At 38.2% G+C, this 18403-nt stretch overlaps 2 protein-coding genes across 2 annotated transcripts in view; one reads left to right on the plus strand and one right to left on the minus strand.

The window, feature by feature from the left end:
- Window positions 1–1355: 1355 nt before the first annotated feature.
- On the minus strand, window positions 1356–3517 carry timm9 (translocase of inner mitochondrial membrane 9 homolog). Its single transcript, XM_053510145.1, has 4 exons — window positions 3431–3517; window positions 3108–3161; window positions 2920–3015; window positions 1356–1791 (listed from the first exon to the last, which is right to left on the minus strand). Exons 2-4 carry the CDS (start codon window positions 3144–3146, stop codon window positions 1657–1659), a joined length of 270 nt encoding a protein of 89 aa, XP_053366120.1. The 5' UTR covers window positions 3147–3161; window positions 3431–3517; the 3' UTR covers window positions 1356–1656.
- An 829-nt stretch (window positions 3518–4346) lies between these two features.
- The window catches only part of kiaa0586 (KIAA0586 ortholog), a 106731-nt gene continuing 92674 nt past the window's right edge, over window positions 4347–18403 (plus strand). The window contains exons 1-11 of the mRNA XM_053509541.1: window positions 4347–4574; window positions 4682–4907; window positions 5920–5996; window positions 6753–6819; window positions 6910–6979; window positions 7079–7268; window positions 9617–9742; window positions 12381–12506; window positions 13130–13301; window positions 13457–13612; window positions 17959–18082. Of these exons, the coding sequence (XP_053365516.1) occupies window positions 4691–4907; window positions 5920–5996; window positions 6753–6819; window positions 6910–6979; window positions 7079–7268; window positions 9617–9742; window positions 12381–12506; window positions 13130–13301; window positions 13457–13612; window positions 17959–18082 (1325 nt within the window). The 5' untranslated portion in view covers window positions 4347–4574; window positions 4682–4690. The remainder of the gene's footprint in view (window positions 4575–4681; window positions 4908–5919; window positions 5997–6752; window positions 6820–6909; window positions 6980–7078; window positions 7269–9616; window positions 9743–12380; window positions 12507–13129; window positions 13302–13456; window positions 13613–17958; window positions 18083–18403) is intronic.

Raw genomic sequence — 18403 nt, forward strand, 5'->3', positions numbered from 1 at the left:
TGCATGACTAAATGAATAACATCTTTTATAAGTGCCTTAATAACAGATTTGTCATTGAATATGCCCTAACTGAATTATTGAGTTTATTTTACACTTCCATGTGTAATTTAATTACCATTCAGAAATAGTAAAGTATTGTACAGTACTGTATTATATTTGTTCCAATTCAACATTGAGTGAAAGACTGCATTCATGTCTGCTTGTGCAACCTGTGTGTTTGGGGATTTTTAATGGTGGTTAAAAGAGAATGCTTATATGTGTATATCTTAAATAATTGTATAAGAGATATTCTCTACTGAGTTTAAGAAAAGCTTAAATGCTCCCTTAGAGGGTTTTCACAAATCTATTGGTCTCTTTCCATTCATGTGACCTTTTATATAGCAACTATATTATATAATTAAAACAAACATTTCTAGCACCAACCCTTCATGATAAAATAACACGAGAAGCCACTCGGACCGCAAGTGCTTACTCCCAAAGCGACATACTAACTTGAGCGCTAAATGTCAAACCGCCACTGAGAAACTGCCTGGAATCTTTTCAATCTTCCACATGAATTTAAACCTTTTGTTATATTGCTTGAGCCAAACATTGATATGTAAAAGTGGTGTAGAGCAATGGCCTCGCATCTTTTTTTTTTGGCAACTGTCAATTTTGTTTTTTCAAGTAATGGAAAAAACATCTCAGAAAAAAATTTAATCAGATAATTGGAGAAACTGTATGAAAGTAAAAAACTCCAGTATGTTGGAAATCACACTCATTCTTGGTTATCCTGTTCCGGGAAAGGCCTGGAGATTTACAAGCAGATCCACACTGTCACCTACACATTACCAATGCCAGTTAGGCCACCCTGCATGTTTTTGGACTGTGGGAGGAACCAGAGAACCTAAGGAAACCCATCAAGCATAGGAAGAACATGTTTGCACAATCCTGGAGGGTTGTGAGAGGCCAGTGCTAACCGCTATGCCACTGTTCTGCCCAATTACCTTGACGGTATTTTTTAAACTTTGCATGACCTGACAAAGGTAGAATTAGGGGGTGCAGTTTGTACTCCATAATTATGTCAAATCTGGCCATTTTTGCAGCGTTTGATTTGGATTTTCCTACTTGACATTCCCTAAATATTAATTGCTGTGTAGGTATTTGACATTGCCCTCCAATACTGATACATTTAAATCAGAAATTGAAAGATTAAAACAATTTAAAAAGTTTTTCTTTACACCTTTGGTTACAAAGTTTGTTTTTAAGATCAAGATCTTCACAACCAGAAATTCCATGCAAAAGAATATCACTTCAACATGGGTTTGAAGTCATTTACATTTACTGTATTCTGTAGGTAGAGCAGATAGATGAAAAAATGGTTTACTTAGTTTATTTATTACATACATGCGCAATAATTCCCTTAAAAGGCCAAGACTACTTAAACAACCAACCAAACAAAACACACCATCTTCACATTACGTTAGAATAAGTGTTGGCAAGTTTTTACAATCACAACAACAGATAAAAAACCTCCCACCACGGCTAAGGATCTGAACTCATTAGGTGCGCATCATCTTCTGACACGCTGTCATCTGCTTCATCAGTCCAGTATGACACAGGCAGGGTGAGAGTTACAGCCTAAGGATACGAGTCTGTAAAACACACAGTAGTCGGCTATCGTGGTTGGCCTAATAAGCCAGCTTTGGCTGCTAAAGCCTCGTTCTGCTGGATGTGATATTCCTGGAAGCGCATCGAGATCCGCTGCGTCATTTTCAGATACTTCTGTAGACAGCTCTCAGAGCATGAGGTCTGAAAAGGAAAGAGAGACAACCTGAGCATTAAACCACTGGGACAGGATTCCGGTCTAAGCAATCAAAATGAAGCTAAAATGTTGTCAGATAGAAGGATATGTTGATTTTAATAAAGGACATACTCATGATTTATAGGTAAAATCTGATCTTCACCTAAAGTAGGGGTTTAGTTGACTTTGGTTGTGGGGAAAAGCTGGATTACCTAAAACATTTAAATTGAGTCATGTAGCAGAGCTTTAATCTGTCCATCTCTCTTACCTCCTCATACGGAAGTGCTTCCATATTGACACTAGATTAACACAATCTTATAGATCACTAACCAAAAGCTCATACTGGTACACTGAGCCAAGCTTATCAATATGTAAAGTTTTGCAGAATAATGGCCACACATCTTTTTGGCAACTTCTGTCAAATTTCTTTTTAAGATTATAGACAAGACATCTTGTTCAGACAAAAAAATTAACGTCATGATTGGACAATATCTGTATGAAGGTGAAAAACTCTCTGCTATCCTGTACCCGGAAGGCCTGGAGCCTAACCCAGACAACTTCGGCACGATGTGGGGTATACAAGCATACACACCCTGTCACTTACACACAACCAATGCCTTTAGCTTACCCTGCATGCCTTTGGACTGTGAGAGGAAACCGGAGTACCTGAGAAAACCCACCTAGCACAGGGAGAACCTGTCGAAAAAATAGGTCGACCGCCAACTGAGGAGCTGTAAAGACACAGCGGTAACCACTGTGCCACTTTGATGTCCAATTACCAGCATTTTATTTGTTATACCTGGAATGACTCGACAAAAGTGGAACTTGGAGCTTGAAATGTCAATGTCGGACTCATTAACATAATCTTAAACATTCCTCTGTGAAATGTTAAGGACATTGTGCTGTTTTTACTAGCCATCAGCAAAACATCAGGGTTTTTTTTATGTCTGAGATCGTCCTTGAAAACCCCATTGTAACTGCACCGACTCTAACGTCTCACAAGAACAACAGATACACTACACCAACCCAACCTACAAACCAACACCACGAGCAGTAAGACAAACATCACAAAAAAATAAACTGTTGACTTATTAAAAGTGTATCAGGGTGAAGTTTTGCTTTTGTGACACACACACCTCCTCTGCTTTGACCTCTCTGGTAGTGAAGTCTTTCACACAGTCCATGAAGCAGTTCTCGGTCAGTTTGTTGTAGGTGCCAAGAAATTCCTTAAACTGAAAGAGAAAACATGGTAAAAACACTGGAACACAAGAAACATTGTAGAAAATTAACAAGAATATTTTTCTTGAAATCCTTGTTGACTTACCTGTTTAATTTGATCCGATTCTGTGACCTGAGCAGCCATGGTCTAATGCTTGTTCTGCAATTCAGTGAACAAACAGGCTCACAGACATACACTTTAGAATCACACTGATATACAAACATTATGTGTTCTTTTAACACAGGTATACAGCAATAGATTAAGCTACAGAACCTATGCTATGCAGATCTAAAACAGGCTCATATATAGATAAATATGCCTGAAATTCACCAATTAATATAATGATATATTTTATTTTACCAAATCATTCTAAACGATGAGTGGACATAAAAATACCCACAGTTTATGCGGTCTGACTATAACATTACCTTAAATGTGCCGGAGAAACACACACACACACTCAGACACACTCTTACACCGCGGGGCCTCTAAAGGACATGTGACGCTAACTGAGCTTCACACTGACTCTTCACTACCGCACTTTCGCAGCAAAAAGAGGCTCGTGGTGTTTTTCAAAAAGACATTTTGTTTTTGTAAATGTAAACGCACCATGAAAGCAATGTTCAAGGCGCTAATTATTTACGTATATTTTATTACTGTACACTGATACACAGTAATATTTGTTTAGTCGAAAATAACGTTTTGAAATTCAGATGACGTTGCAGGGGCTCATTGACAGTGACGTAATCCATAGGGCGAAAGGAGCACTTTTTTTTAGTATTAGCACAAAAGGCTGTAAAAACTTTTAGGCTAACTAATTAATATGATGTATTTTTATAATTTTATATAATTGTTACATCATATTTTATATATTTTCTTTATTGAATGTATTATTATTTAATTATTATTATTGACAACAACAAAGTTGTTATATATATATATATATATATATATATATATATATATATATATATATATATATATATATATATATAATAATAATAATAATAGTAATGTTTAGTATTTTGTTTCCTCTGACAAATAAAGAATTGACTTAAAGATGTCAGTTGTCACACCATCGTTGATGCTATCATGTACCGGTCAGAAGAGATGCATATATTTTTCTTGTTGAAGTGTGTATACATTTTTGGGCCTATTTCTCTCTCTATCTCCGTATATGTACCTTAAAAAAATAAAATAAAATCTTACATCCTGTGTAACCTCTAAAATTATAAACCTATAGTACTCCGTAAAGAAACTGAACGAGCTACTTTTATTTTGAAATTAGACTCGCGTCTAAGCTAGTGCGGTGTCTACCTTCACCTCTGTTGTCAACTTTGTTGTCAGGGGCAGTTGTTGAGGTTGGATCTGTACAGTACGAACTGTTAGGTTACAGAGAACATTTCAGCAGGTTGCAGTGCTGTGTGCGCAGTAGCGAAGTGTGCTTTATACAGGGCTGTTTGCTCGGCTTTATGTTACAAGCATTGAACCCAGAGCAGGACGTTACTGTAGCAGCGGCGCCAAATTCAAAACTCACACCGACAGAAGAGATGTGTGGATGTCTGTTTACAGGTGAATATCTCCTTCCTTGTAACTCTTAAAATATAGTAACAAATTATGTATAAAGTACAGCGTACAAATGATATTACCAGGCACGAGCGCTTATGTTTTCTATTCAGTTCCAGACAATGTGCGCATGCGCAGTGAATAACATGACCCTGGATGAGTCCAGCTCCAGCTGTGACGCTGCTGAAGTGTTGATCCGCTCCACTACAGCAGTTTCCGCTCAGAAAAGACAGAAGACCCCGGATGTTCATATTTATGTGCAGAGGCTGTCAGACTCCACTGTTCATGGATTTCTCGAGGAGGTGCTTCCTGTAAACACACATTCAGCCTCAGCCACAGGTACTTTTATTCTCCTGTCCTGATACACGTCAAGAGCTTCAGGTAACATTCACAGCAAACAGCAGAGGTGTGTGTGTGTGTGTGTGTGTGTGTGTGTGTGTGAGTGAAATCCGTGCATGTAACTATGGCGTGTTTGTTGGTACCAGATGGGCTGGTGTGAGTCTTTCAGAATATGTTCATCACACATGTGTCTATATATATTGTACATTGTAGGATTTTGATTGATCTTGATAATGGATGTTTGATTTTCATGAGCTATAAACCATAATCCTCAAAATATATATAAAAAAGGCTTGAGATTATTTCCTTAACTTGTAATGCATCTGAAATATATGAGAGTTTCATTTCTTGAATTAAATGATGAAAAATTGCACAATTTCAGCATGTAAAAAACATTAAGGTGGGTTTGCTATAAGAGCAAAAGACTTTACTGGGTTGCTAACCATCAGCCATGAGTAGGACGTATGTGAGACAGACTGGACAACTAAAGAATAAAAAGAGCAGGTGATTTTTCTGCACCCAAGATAGCCTCAGGTTCCTGTTCTTGGCTGATAGGAAAGGAACCTTACGTGGTATTTTGACCTCATAAGTCATTTATCTTAAAGGTTAATGTTTTGTGCATACTGAGATGCTTTTTCGTACACTATGGTTGAAGAAAATGATTATATGAGTTACAATAGACATCCAAAACTAATCTGGAAATTTTCTTCTGACCTCACTCACAGATCGGTCGCTCATTTAGTGTTTTTCCTATTGGTATCATTTGTTAAAATGTTTAAAATTCAGCCTTTTATGAAATACTCTTACTTTAATACTTCTGGTACCAGCATCTATGCAACGATTAAAGTCACACAAAACCCACCTTCTGTTTTTTTATGTTTAATGTACTTGAACAAAAGCAAGCACATAATGTGCAAGATTTTATGTATTCTGCAACTGCCCCATATATAATTATATATATTGTCTGTGTATATAATATATAATACTGTATATAACTGTCTGTTTTTTTAAGCACCTACAACATTTAAACAACATACAGCATTAAAGCCCGTTTTTGGAGGTGCCATGAGAGGTGATGAAAGACAACAGGTAAGAACAACCATCAAACAAAATTCAATTACAAAAAATATATTTATTTTCGAAACATACCTAAGCTATTACAGTAATATTGCTGTTAGGTGAGTGTGCACATCATGTTTAACTTTTTCTTCCTAAGTTTATTCACCCAACAGAGCATAAAAACGTTTCACACTCAAGTGCAGATACAAGACAGTTTAAATTACCAGCATTTGTCATGTGTATAGTAAAACTGAAATTATATTCCAAATGGCTAATGTGACTGATATTTAAATCTACTCCAGTCATTAAGTGCTAGAACTATAATTCCATCAATCCATCTAGGAACCTCAACCAGGGACCGTGGAAGCCAAAGGTGACCATTGTATTTATTTCCATTTTGTACGACTATGGTAGGACCTTCGGTCAACATTCACACGCACATTCACACACTACGGGCAATTTGGGAACGCCAGTTAGCCTAATGTGCATGTCCTTGGACTGTGGGTGGAAACCAGAAACCGCGGTGAAAACCCACCAAGCACGGGCAAAATATGCAAACTCCATGCACACAGACCTGACGCAGGAATAACCACTAAGCCACCGTGCAGCCAGAATTATAATGAAATAATAATTATAGTTTATTACAGCTACAGCAACCTTAAAAATAGTTTTTTTTTTATCTTAACAATCATGTCATTTAAAGAGACTGCATTCAGGATGTAGTCTAGCTTGTGCATTGTCTAAAGATAATTAAAGATTAAATAACAATTGTCTCTCTTTTTTCAGCTTCCTAGAAGAAGTAGAGTTACACTAAAACCAGCAGTCACCCAAACGAGCGACAACAAGCAAGAAGGTAATTTTCTTTTTTACTTTATTTGACCTGTGTGTCCATGTTGTTTTTTGCATTTTCTATTTATTAATTAAACATCTAAAAACATTCCAGAGCAGGATGTGTTAATATCAAGATACTCCGCTCATGGGAGAGGTGCAGTTGTAGAAGCCCTAAAGCACAGGTAAATTTAATCCACATTCTCATCTTAGCCTTAACATTAATAATCGCATCCATTTCACATGAAAATTAATGTGTTTTTTGTTGTCGCCGGACTTTGTAGATCCCACAGTGCACCAGTGAGACGGGAGGTGAAGGTTCAGTTATTGGATGCAGGACGTCCACAAAGCAGTGCACCGAGAGTTCCCGAGATCCAGTCTAACGCTGCTTTATCATCACAGGACGCTGGAGCCACTTCAGCTGCCGCAGCTTTTACAGCTGCTCCCATTGCAGCCACAGCTCCGCTCATCAAGGTACTGCTCAGCCATCTGATGGCTCGCCCTGTTTAAATCATTTGAAAATCTGTTTTTGCATTTAAACTAGAAAACAATAATAACGTGAAAATACAGTGGAACCTTAGATTACAAGCATAATTAGTTCCAGAAGCGGGCTCGTATATAAAAACACGTAAATCAAAGTGAATCCCATAAGAAATAATAGAAATTCTAATTATTTTTTCCACAACCCAAAAAAATACATAAAAATAATTAACAAATACAAAATCTAAAGTAAAAATAAAACAAATTACCCTGCACTTTACCTTTGAAAAAAGTAAAAATAAATCCAGACAGATAATTGTTTTCGTTTGTGTGTGTATGCACTGTGTATGTGTGTGTGTTTGTGTGTGAAGCTAAAGTAAGTGGAGAGGAGGAATGAGTCCCTCCCCTCGTCTTATTTAAGTTTGAAATGACTCTGTTCCCCGGGTGCACCGCACAACCTGTTTGTTATTTGAGCATGTTAAGAACTCGAAAAAGCCATCGCCAACTGGTTGTACCGCACAACTTGCTCACATCACGCACTATACAGGGCTAATGTCAGTTTGGGCCCTAAATATTTGTTGAGTGCGTTAGTGTGTGTGTGCAATAGGTTACGGTGCTGGAATAAAAGCCTCACACTATGATGTTCCTCAATGTGATGTCACTAAACGTGATGTCACTAAACGTGTCATAGAATATAATGTCACTAAATATAAGGCCACACAGAAAGTTTTTAATAATTTTTAGTGTAAGTTTTTACATTATGGCGGCTGACCCGTTATCATAAATCCCTTCGCAATTTTGCATCCTCTGCGATGTGTACCGAGCTTTGTGTGCCTACGTGAAAGTGTGTATGAGCTATCCAGCAAAATCTTGTGTGGGGGCCACCGAAGGCCAAGGGCCACGAGACTCTGAGGCATCCTAATAGCAGCATATTCCAATAATCCTGTCTGCCAGTTTTAATGAGTTTTCGAGCATGTTAAGACTCTAAAAAAGTCCAAAAGGGTGAAAAAAAAAATCCCTAGGAAAACAAGAGGGTCCTGTGCGCCCTATAGTGCTTGGGCCCTAAAAAAAAATCCTTAGGAAAGCAAAAGGGTCCTGCGCACCCTCTAGTGCTTGGGCCCTAATTAACCTGCACTTTAAGGAGGGATCGCAACAGGACAGTGTTAGAGTCCTTTAGAGTGTGTGTGTGAAGGCGAGAGAAGGAGGGAAGAGGCATGCTGTCCAATTATGCGCTTGCACCCACACTATCACACACACCAACACATAAGTGCAGGCTGAGACAGAGAAAAAAAGAGAATGGATTTTTAACCTTTCTAATAAGACTTGCTTAACCTTTACAACGCGTGCACACATGTGTTATAATAAACAGTAACTGCGCGCTGTATACACACGCACACATACAAACACGAAATAAAAGAGGCTTTACGCGCACACACGTGGTCCCAGTGTTATAGTAAACGTTATGCAGCACAAGAGAAAGAAAAACCGCTGACGTCAAAACAAGTAGCACATGCGTGATACATGGTACTCGGTACTTGTAAACAAAGACTTGCTCGTTTTTCAAGTCAAAATTTATTAAAATTTTTTGCTGGTCTTGCGGGACACTCGCAAACCACGTTACTCGCAATCAGAGGTTCCACTGTATAGTACATGGGTAGTGAGAGTAAATAAAATGCACAAATTACAGTAATTGTTACACATTTTTACAAAGAATATTATGGTTTATGTTTGTTAATTAGAGTTCCTAAAGCTAATGTGTGTGCCAAAGATGTAGGAAAACCTCATCTGGCTTAGTTTCCCCCCACAGTCTGAATTCTCATCGTGAGTAAATAGGTATGAGCGTGTGTGTGCTTGCGCTGAGTTCCCTGGGATAGGCTCCGGACCCCTCATAGTCATATAGACAAGGGATTATATGATATTTACATGATATGACATTTAAGGGATTTTAGGAAGCTGTAATATAATTTTCTTAAATACTGACCCACTGCTAGAAAATATGGAAAAATAAAACCTCCTCCTTATATTACCCAAATCAACCTTACAGTGAAAGAATAAAGAAGTTTATAATGAGTGGTATATATCCGTACTCAAGGAACTCAAAATTTTGTCAGCAGATGCTATTTCCCCCTGTTTCTAAGACTTCCACTTTAGACAAGAGAGAGGCTGAGGTACCTGTATGAGGGGTCAACTAAGAGTATTTACCAACTGGCTTCTTCACTAACATGTTTGATTGCAATTGTCCTCTGAAGCATACTGTTCAGCCGAATGAATAAACTGTTCATGAATGCATAAACAAGACAGTTTGTCCTAACAAGTGTTTAATATGTAATTATCCGGCACAGAGTGATATGAAGGCTCTTGTGGATCAGGTGGCTTCCGAGGTGCGGCAACTTCAAGAAGTGAGTGTATCGACACAGCAGAGGGTCCAACATCTGGAAACCATCCGAGGCCAACAGCTTGAGATGCAGGTGCAGGATTCTGCTTACTTTTTTACTTATAGCTTTCAAGATTTGTGAGCTCGGTATTCATTTCTAATAATTTAATGAAATCATTCATATAAGATGTACAGGCCCCTTTCATTTTAATATAAAATCTAATTATGTAGATTAAAATTTTAGAAATGGGACCAAATGTTTTACTGCAACAGGCTGTAAAAATGCCTTAAAATACATTAAAAAAATAATTGGTTGTTTATGTAACAACCTCAGCAGCAACCTTATTTCCCCCTCTTGTCTGTTCCAGCCACTGACTGTTTCAGGCTTTATGTTAGATGGTTTTAAGTTTGAATGATTTATAGATGACTCAAAAAACATCCCTCTGAAACTGGTCAGGCACTATTTTTCCCTTACAAGTTTGAGGTTGGAGTTCAGATCTTGCCTTCAGTCTGTGTGTGTACCGTTTGCATGTTATCCTTGTGCTTGGTGAGTTTCCTCCCACAGTCTGAATTTCCTTTGTAAGTAAATAGGTATAAGCATGTGTGTGCTTGTGTCCTGAGTTCCCTGGGATAGGCTTCAGACCCCTCATAGTCATATAGACAAGGGATTATATGATATTTACATGATATAACATTTAAGGGATTTTAGGAAGCTGTAATATAATTTTCTTAAAAACTGACCCACTGCTAGAAAATATTGAAGAACAAAACCTCCTCCTTATATTACCCAAATCAACCGTACAGTGAAAGAATAAAGAAGTTTATAATGAGTGGTATATGTGATGTACATTGCTATCACTGTTATCTATAGTTGTTGATATATAATGACTTTGGAAATGTTATTTACATAACTACAAAAGCATTAATACACAGAAGCATTAATACACAGTATCTGAATAAATAATTCATTAGATAGTTGTTAATCCGAACTTTCTCTTTATCAGGCTAGGTGCACCTCACTGACGCTGTAGGCCCAGAAATACACTAGGGGTCATTATTTCCACACCTGCTTTAACACATTAAATAAAGCCAGTGTTTAATTGCTGAGGTAACTCAAGTGTTTTTAAGCAGGGAAATATTCAAGCTGAAATGGCATTGCATTGTTATAGTGACATGACCAACACCCCTTAGGAGGGGAAAAAACTTGAATTAACATTGCACTGTTTTATTTTTGTAATTTTTAGAGTAATTGGATGAGAAAATGTGTTGTTGATTTTTATTTATTTATGGCGTATATGGGCAATTCTACGCAAAAAACCTTACCAAGTCGGCATAATTCATAGGGTTCCTGCAGACCCATACTGATGCACTAAAAATACTTTATCTGTTCACAGACTAAACATATAGACTCTCACTCAGTCTTTATACTGCTTATCCTTCAGGATTACGGGAGGCCTGGAGTCTCACTCCGTGTACTCAGGGTACTAGGACATGAATGGGGTGTCAATGCACATATTCACACACTCGTCCACATATTAAGGGCAATTTAAAAACTCCAATTAGATAATTATCATGGGTTTGGACTGTGGGGGAGAACACCTGCAGCACATGGATGAAACCCACCAAGCACAGGGATGCCCTGAATGCACACACGCGCGAAGGTGGGACTCAAACCCTCGACCCAGGATGAGACAACGCCACCAGGCTGCTCATCGTCTAAACTTTTACTTGTGAATTGAACATGTAAGGTCTAATGCTTAGTCTGAAAAAACACAAAAGGAAAGAAAGTTATGAAAACTACAAAGAGAAAGGAAGAGAGAGGAAAGAGTCAGGAAAAAATGTCAGCAATAATTGCCGAATTAACAATTTCATAGTTATTCATAATTACTATTAAAAGGTTTCATGTCAAAATGAACTATCTAATTATGATCTTTATATATTATTTAGGGGGCTGATTCAGAAACGTCACATCCATAATGTTAAAATGTCACATCCATAACACCAGTTAATACTAGGAATTAATAATGAATATAATATAATAATAGTGAATAATAATCATTTATTCCATAAATGACATTTTGAAATCTACACTTTTGCTGTTCATTTACTGCTACAGGTGGAATGTTTTCTGCAGTTACTTTTAAAATGTAGAGTTTGTAGATAACCTATACTTTCTCATAAAGGTTTAACAGTTTAGTGTCACTTCTATAACTCAGTAAAATGCTAAACATTTTCAGGATGTAAATTATTATATGTATTTGAGATTTTGTTAGTTTTGAGCTGAAGAGACTTTATAAGTTCTACAAATTCACTGATACCAAGCTTGTCCGTACTAAAGGCATTTTCTTTACCAATATGAGTCCAAATGCCACATCTGTAATGCTGAAACTGCCTATATACATTATCAGTATCATGGGTCTGATTATAAGGGAAGTTAGTAGGGCCTTGTTTACGATTGTTATGGTGAAACTTTTGTCAGCAGATGCTATTTCCCCCTGTTTTTAAGACTTACATTTTAGACAAGTCTTTAGTTCACATCGGCCCGGTTTGGTGATAATGAGGTACCTGTATAAGGGGTCAACTAAGAGTATTTACCTCCTGGCTTCTTGTTGTTTGGTTGCAATTGTCCTCTGAAGCATACTGTTTTGCCGAATAATTAAACTGTTTATGAATGGATAAACAGGATAGTTTGTCCTAACAACAAGTGTTTAATATGTAACTAACCGGCTCAGAGTGATATGAAGGCTCTTGTGGATCAGGTGGCATCCGAGGTGCGGCAACTCCAAGAAGTGAGTGTACTGACACAGCAGAGGGTCCAACATCTGGAAACAATCCAAGGCCAACAGCTTGAGATGCAGGTGGAGGATTCTGCTTACTTTTCTACTTATAGTTCTCAAGATTTGTGAGCTCGTTATTCATTTATAATAATTTAATGAAATCATTCATATTAGATGCACAGGACTGTGCAAAAGTCTTGTTCCCTCTCATTTTTAATATTAAATTTAATTATGTAGATTAAAATTTTAGAAATGGGACCAAATGTTTTACTGGCTGTAAAAATGCCAACAGGCTGTAAAAATGCCTAAAAATACATTAAAAGTAATTGATTGTTTATGTAATTCAGCAGCAACCTCATTTCCCCTCTTGTCTGTTCCAACCACTGACTGTTTCAGGCTTTATGTTGGATGGTTTTATGCTTGAATGATTTATAGATGACTCTGTGGCTTAACAAACAAAAAACATCCCTCTGATACTGGTCTGGTACAGGGCCTGGACTAAAAAAATGATAGACAAAAACTTGCCAAAAATAAAAGTAAGCCTGGAGAACTTTCTCAAAATGACTTTTAAAATACAAAAAAGTCTCTCTCTCTCTCTCTTTGGAAGCAAAATATGAAGAAATAAGGATGGCTGAAGACTTTGATGCAATACTATAGTTCAGGTCATGGTTTATATTTTGTTATATTTATTTTCTCACTTTTAGAACCGTCTCTTGGGCTCTGCTCTGGATGCTGTAACAGCACGCACCATCCCACCCTCACAATCCACACTTCACACAGGCTCTGGTATAACCCTACCAGAATCTGTACACAGGTCAGGGTTTAGCAGACTTCATGTTGTGGGAAATGCTGCTGCAGGAACCTCTGTCTCTACAGGTCAGTAGGATTGTAGGTATTGATTTGAAAAGGCTATCTAAGACGTAGATAATGTGAAACCTTATCAGCTATTAAAGTTATTAGGTTTTACAATACTTGGAGTTGTTTGCTTTGTCTTGCGTTTCCACTTTTTCACTGTTTTTGCTGTTATCTAGCTGGCCAGGAGCAAAGCAAGGAGATTGAGCGAGAGAGTGGGAAAGATTCGCTAGAGATTCTGGCACCGCGTAATGTTATTCCCAAACCAACCCACTGGAACCGTTCAGCCTACAACAAGCCGAACAGGACACAGAAACCTGCACAAACAAAGCACGGTGGGTTTGACGTACTTGTACTGCACACTTGAAAGTACCATATGTACCGAAAGATGGAAAAATATGCAATAGAAAACATTCTGCTGGGTGAATTTGCCAGATTATCTTCTTGCCAGTTATTCTGCATAATTTCTTTAACAGCATCTTGTTCTATAAGTAACATTTCGCAGTGAAAATGATGAAACAGGATCTTCAGTAGCTGTAATGCCACATTCTGCAGAAAAGCCATTCCCTCTGAAACCACTTGATGGCAGTAGCATCATCTCTGAATTCTTCACCATGATCAAGCCAGTGTAGAGAGAGTTGGGACTGAACAATTGAGCTTAATTATTATTTTACTGTATATTTTTTTGAATATGCAGAGGTAGGGATGATTCATAACACAGATGCATGTATGAATTCCAATATGTTCAGGATTGTCTCGATTATGTAGCCTACAGACGAAAAAAAAAACACCTTATGTGTTAAATTATCGAAGATAAATAATTTGTTGGTTTTCAGGGTGTTTCTGGGACCGTAAATAATACATGCAATCCAACCGTTTCTTTTCTGATTCATTATTTTCATTCATTTTCCTCTGAGCACATGGTTCTCCAATAAGTGAGCTTATGAGGCAAAACATGCATAATTACATACTCTTTCCGTACAAAACACATTCGACTTATTTTGCATTTTGGTTAAGATTCAATCAAATGATTTCACGTTTGTTCTTTTTTACTCCCCAAGACTAATGTGCAAACAATTGGCTTATTTATACCACCCAGAGACGTGGAACAGATCTTTTCGAGTAAAGGTCCATGACTGTGTCGTCTGAAGTAAACCTAATTATGGGTAAAACATTTGTGTTGAACAAGGGCTGCTGAGCAGCTGTGTAAATACAGACAGTTGGTGCAGTTCGTCTCAGGGATGCCACCTTGTTTTCATGACGGGTTGTTTTTCAAAAACCTTGAGTGTCTTTTCAAGAAGCTCAGAACGCGGAACATGCTACTGCAGGAAAAGCAGGTGACGCTGGATATACACTTTCAGTTTTAAGCTTTAAACAACAGATGCTAAAATTCAAGCCATATCAAGCATGCATTTCTGAAGCCCACTGCAGAATGAAGCTGGTTAAGGGATCAGGGCAGCGTTATTGGCCAAGCATCATTTTCAGCAGGCTGTCTATTTTTATTTGCCCATTCCTGTTTTCTTTCCAGTATAGAGGTAATGAAGGTGCTAAATGCCCCGGGCACAAGTCATTGGCTGTGACTGAAAGTTATTCCCCTGTACCTATTATGGTTGTGCTCTCCCTCAGTCTGATACATGATTGCTTCTTCTTTCTACGTATATGTTGCGTCTGCAGAGAGGGAACCGAACACAATTCAATACTTCATATTGTTACTTCATTAAAACCTAAAAAAGGACGTTGGCTAAACGTCATATTTGCTGTAATATTTACCAAACATTAGTCATATTTACCGCAGACTGCTGTAGTATGGCTTTAGAGAACTGTCTAACAATTACTGGTTTGCATTTGTGTACTTGTCAAGGGTAGTTGAGAAATCCAGCTTAAGATGTCTGTTGCTAGTGACGCCATTTTGTCGCTGGTGTGCTCTGCCTGGTTGTCGTGGCAACCCTGCTATTTCTGCGGCTGGATTGCTCTCTCACCGTCCCCGGCTGTCAGACTGCTCTCTGTAAGGCAGTGGGCTATTTTTAGTCCTGCTGCCTTTTGTTTCTCAAGCATGCCATCAAAAACGACATTAAATCCATGTTGGTGTATGAGAGCTGGGGTGAGCGTACAGTAGTCGGTGTATATCTCCATGACGTTTTTAATATCAAAGCATAAGGGGGCTATTCTGTGCTGTTTTAATTATTAAAAACTATGCAGCATGAATTTCTATTAGTGCTCCATGTAGTCTTGCATAAACAAGCACACCTTATATGGCCCCGGGTAGGTCTTTCCGATTTATAATGAATGATTCCTACCTATAACTGAAGCAGACCGTATCATTGTCAGTAATGTTGGCTTGGATACGGGACATACAAACATAGTACTTGTTATTGACCCTGGCTAAAACACAGTAATATTTTGGTCATATGATGAATAAGAACAGGATCTTAAAAATATAGAGATTTTAAATATATCCAGACTAATACTGATGCTGGTAGTAGCTCCGATTCCCTGTTATCATATGTTCTGTCTGGGCCAAGTTAATAATCAGTAATGTGAGTGATGAATGGATTAGTCATAAAGTCTGTGTTAAAGTATATCGCATTTCAGCATATCTCTGATTCACATGATCTGCCCTTACTGAGGATGTAAGGCCCGGATATAGTGCGAGTTAAAGGAAGGACGTCCATACTTACGAGATATGAAGTTACATTAACTGAGAAAGATAATTTTATCTTTCCTTATTAGCTACTATTGGCTTCTATTTCCTTCTCGTACTGTAAATGCACACGTCTACCCATGCCGGCATGTGTCGTGTTTGTAAATCCGCAGAATATTTTAGCAGTCGCCTCATTATTTCATTATTGCTACTGATAGACAGTGACAACAGGGTAAAAATAACAAATACTTTGGATATTTTTAAACAGAGGGCCTTTCCTGATCATTTCCATATGTAGTGGAATGAAAAGTAGAGAAAATCTTGTTTTTATTTTTGTTTTTTGTTTTGTGTTTTATCCTCAGCTGTTCTGTTGCCCGGAGGGGGCTTGTCTACTCTCCACTGAGATGCCCTTTGTAAAATAATTGGCAGACTTTATTATGAGCCTGTTCTCTTACCTGCCCAGACTTCGAGCAGTGACACTTTGCCCTGGGAGAAGGGCTAGAGTGCCATGCTGTGCCGTGCATCACACCATTGTGAAACACAACCACAAATTTTCAGGACGATCATGCACGGCATAAGCTGTAGTAAAAACCATACATATTAGATGGTTGTGCCTTTTTTTTTTGAAATCTGTACAATTGTATAGCTTCACGTTTACTCTGTTTCTTTTAATCTGTTTTGCAGGCTGCTGTGCTCCTGGCACACTGCAGTGTTCTTTCTAACCCTGTGGCCTCACTATGAGTTTCCACCCCTTGGGGAGGTGCCAGTTTCGTGCTAATCGCTGTCTATTGTTTGCCTGTCTGTGTTTGTAATAATTGTAAAGGCGGTAGAAAGGAGAGCCGCTTGCTGTTGCTTTGAGTCCACCGCATTCCAGCTGATGTTTTGCAGCTGTAAACACAGTTTGAATTTGTTCTCACCCAGCTGCTGGGAAACAGGGCTGGAATCTGTGTGCTAGCAACAGCAACCACCGCACGAAGATTATGGTGCCGAGGGACCGGGCGCTTGTCACAGTGTGAGAAGGAAAGGACAATTAAGTTGAAAGAACTACTGCTATTTTTTTTTTTTTACTTGAACATTGATTTTACATCCTCATGAGAAACTTGGGATACAATTACAAAAGTATTTTCTGCCATTGCATGTCAGTCCAGGCAATTACAACATAAAACATGCAGAGAGAAACTAAATAATCCTATTGTTGCATGTAACATTATCTAGTAAGGATTTTTTTTCTGTTAAACTGTCATGTCCTTCTTTTGAAGGAAGCACAGTGCAGTCGTTTTAAGGATCAGGGTGCCTTTTTAGAAGACCAGGAGCGTGACTCTTTCCACATTGTTAAATGGTGTCCGTCATGAAATTTTCAGGCTTCCGGTTTCCTTTCTCGTGTCTTCCCGTCCGGCCTCACTGATTGTCAAGCACTGATGAGGTGGAAGAGCCTGGCATGTTGTTGTTGTTCTTGTAGGAATAGTCCCTTTTTTAAGGTGACTTTTTAACCTCGAGGAAATGATTACACTCAGGATCTCCTGGGGAGCCAGGGTAATGTTTTCGGAGGAGTAAGATATCCTTTTCCCATGTATTTATATAGCTTTGTTTTTACTTGACTGGCTTTAGTGAACATTTCTCTCACAAATCTCCTAGGGCTTTAAAGGGGCTCTTTGGAAACTGACCAGAGTTATATTTTGCCCTCCCTTGACAAGCATCTGTGTGATGAAGTTTGTGTTCACCAATAGAAATGTTTCTCCCATTTAAAGTCGCTACTTGGCTGGCTGTAAAAAAAGAAAATAAAATAACTTCACAAGCAAATAAGCATGTACCTAATTTAGATTTCAAATTTAGAAATATGCACAAGTTCCCGACACACATTTTCGAATGCCAGAGGCAGTAATTACTGGAACCCGGAAGCATTTTTGGTCATGATGCAAATCTGTGATGAATCACTGTGTATATGTGCCTGGACTGGGTAAAATGCTGAGTGATGCAGGTGCGTGCTGCTCAGGCTGATTAAGCCAGTGTTGTTGTTTTTTTTTTCCTTCTGCTCTGCAGGAAATGTCAGGCTGCAGGAACAGATCTCTAACAACCAGAAATCTACAAGGCATCCAGCAGAGCCTGATGGAGTAAGCCAAGTTGCCATAGCAACAGTCAGTGACAGCCAACTGGAGCATTCAAGGTATTGACAAATCCCCCAAAAAATCCTGCTGCTTGGTCTGTAATGTTGCTTTGTGTACTTTATGGGAACACATGCACTGAAGTTAAGTCTTATATAACAGTCAGGACATAATTCCATTGCTCAGCATAGTCCTCTGATTTCCCCACGGCATTTTGCACAGTTTAATACTGGTAATCAGAAGTGTTCAGTTTTGCTTTTTTACGTTCCTCAAGCAGTTTGCACACATTACTTCACTCAAGATATTGGCTAGCATTAATCACAAATATAGCTTTTGATGTGTTTTTTTTTTTTTTATAATTTTTACTTTGGTTAAAAAATTTA

Source organism: Clarias gariepinus, chromosome 13 (genome assembly GCF_024256425.1).
Source record: "Clarias gariepinus isolate MV-2021 ecotype Netherlands chromosome 13, CGAR_prim_01v2, whole genome shotgun sequence".
NCBI classification, from domain to species: Eukaryota; Metazoa; Chordata; class Actinopteri; order Siluriformes; family Clariidae; genus Clarias; species Clarias gariepinus.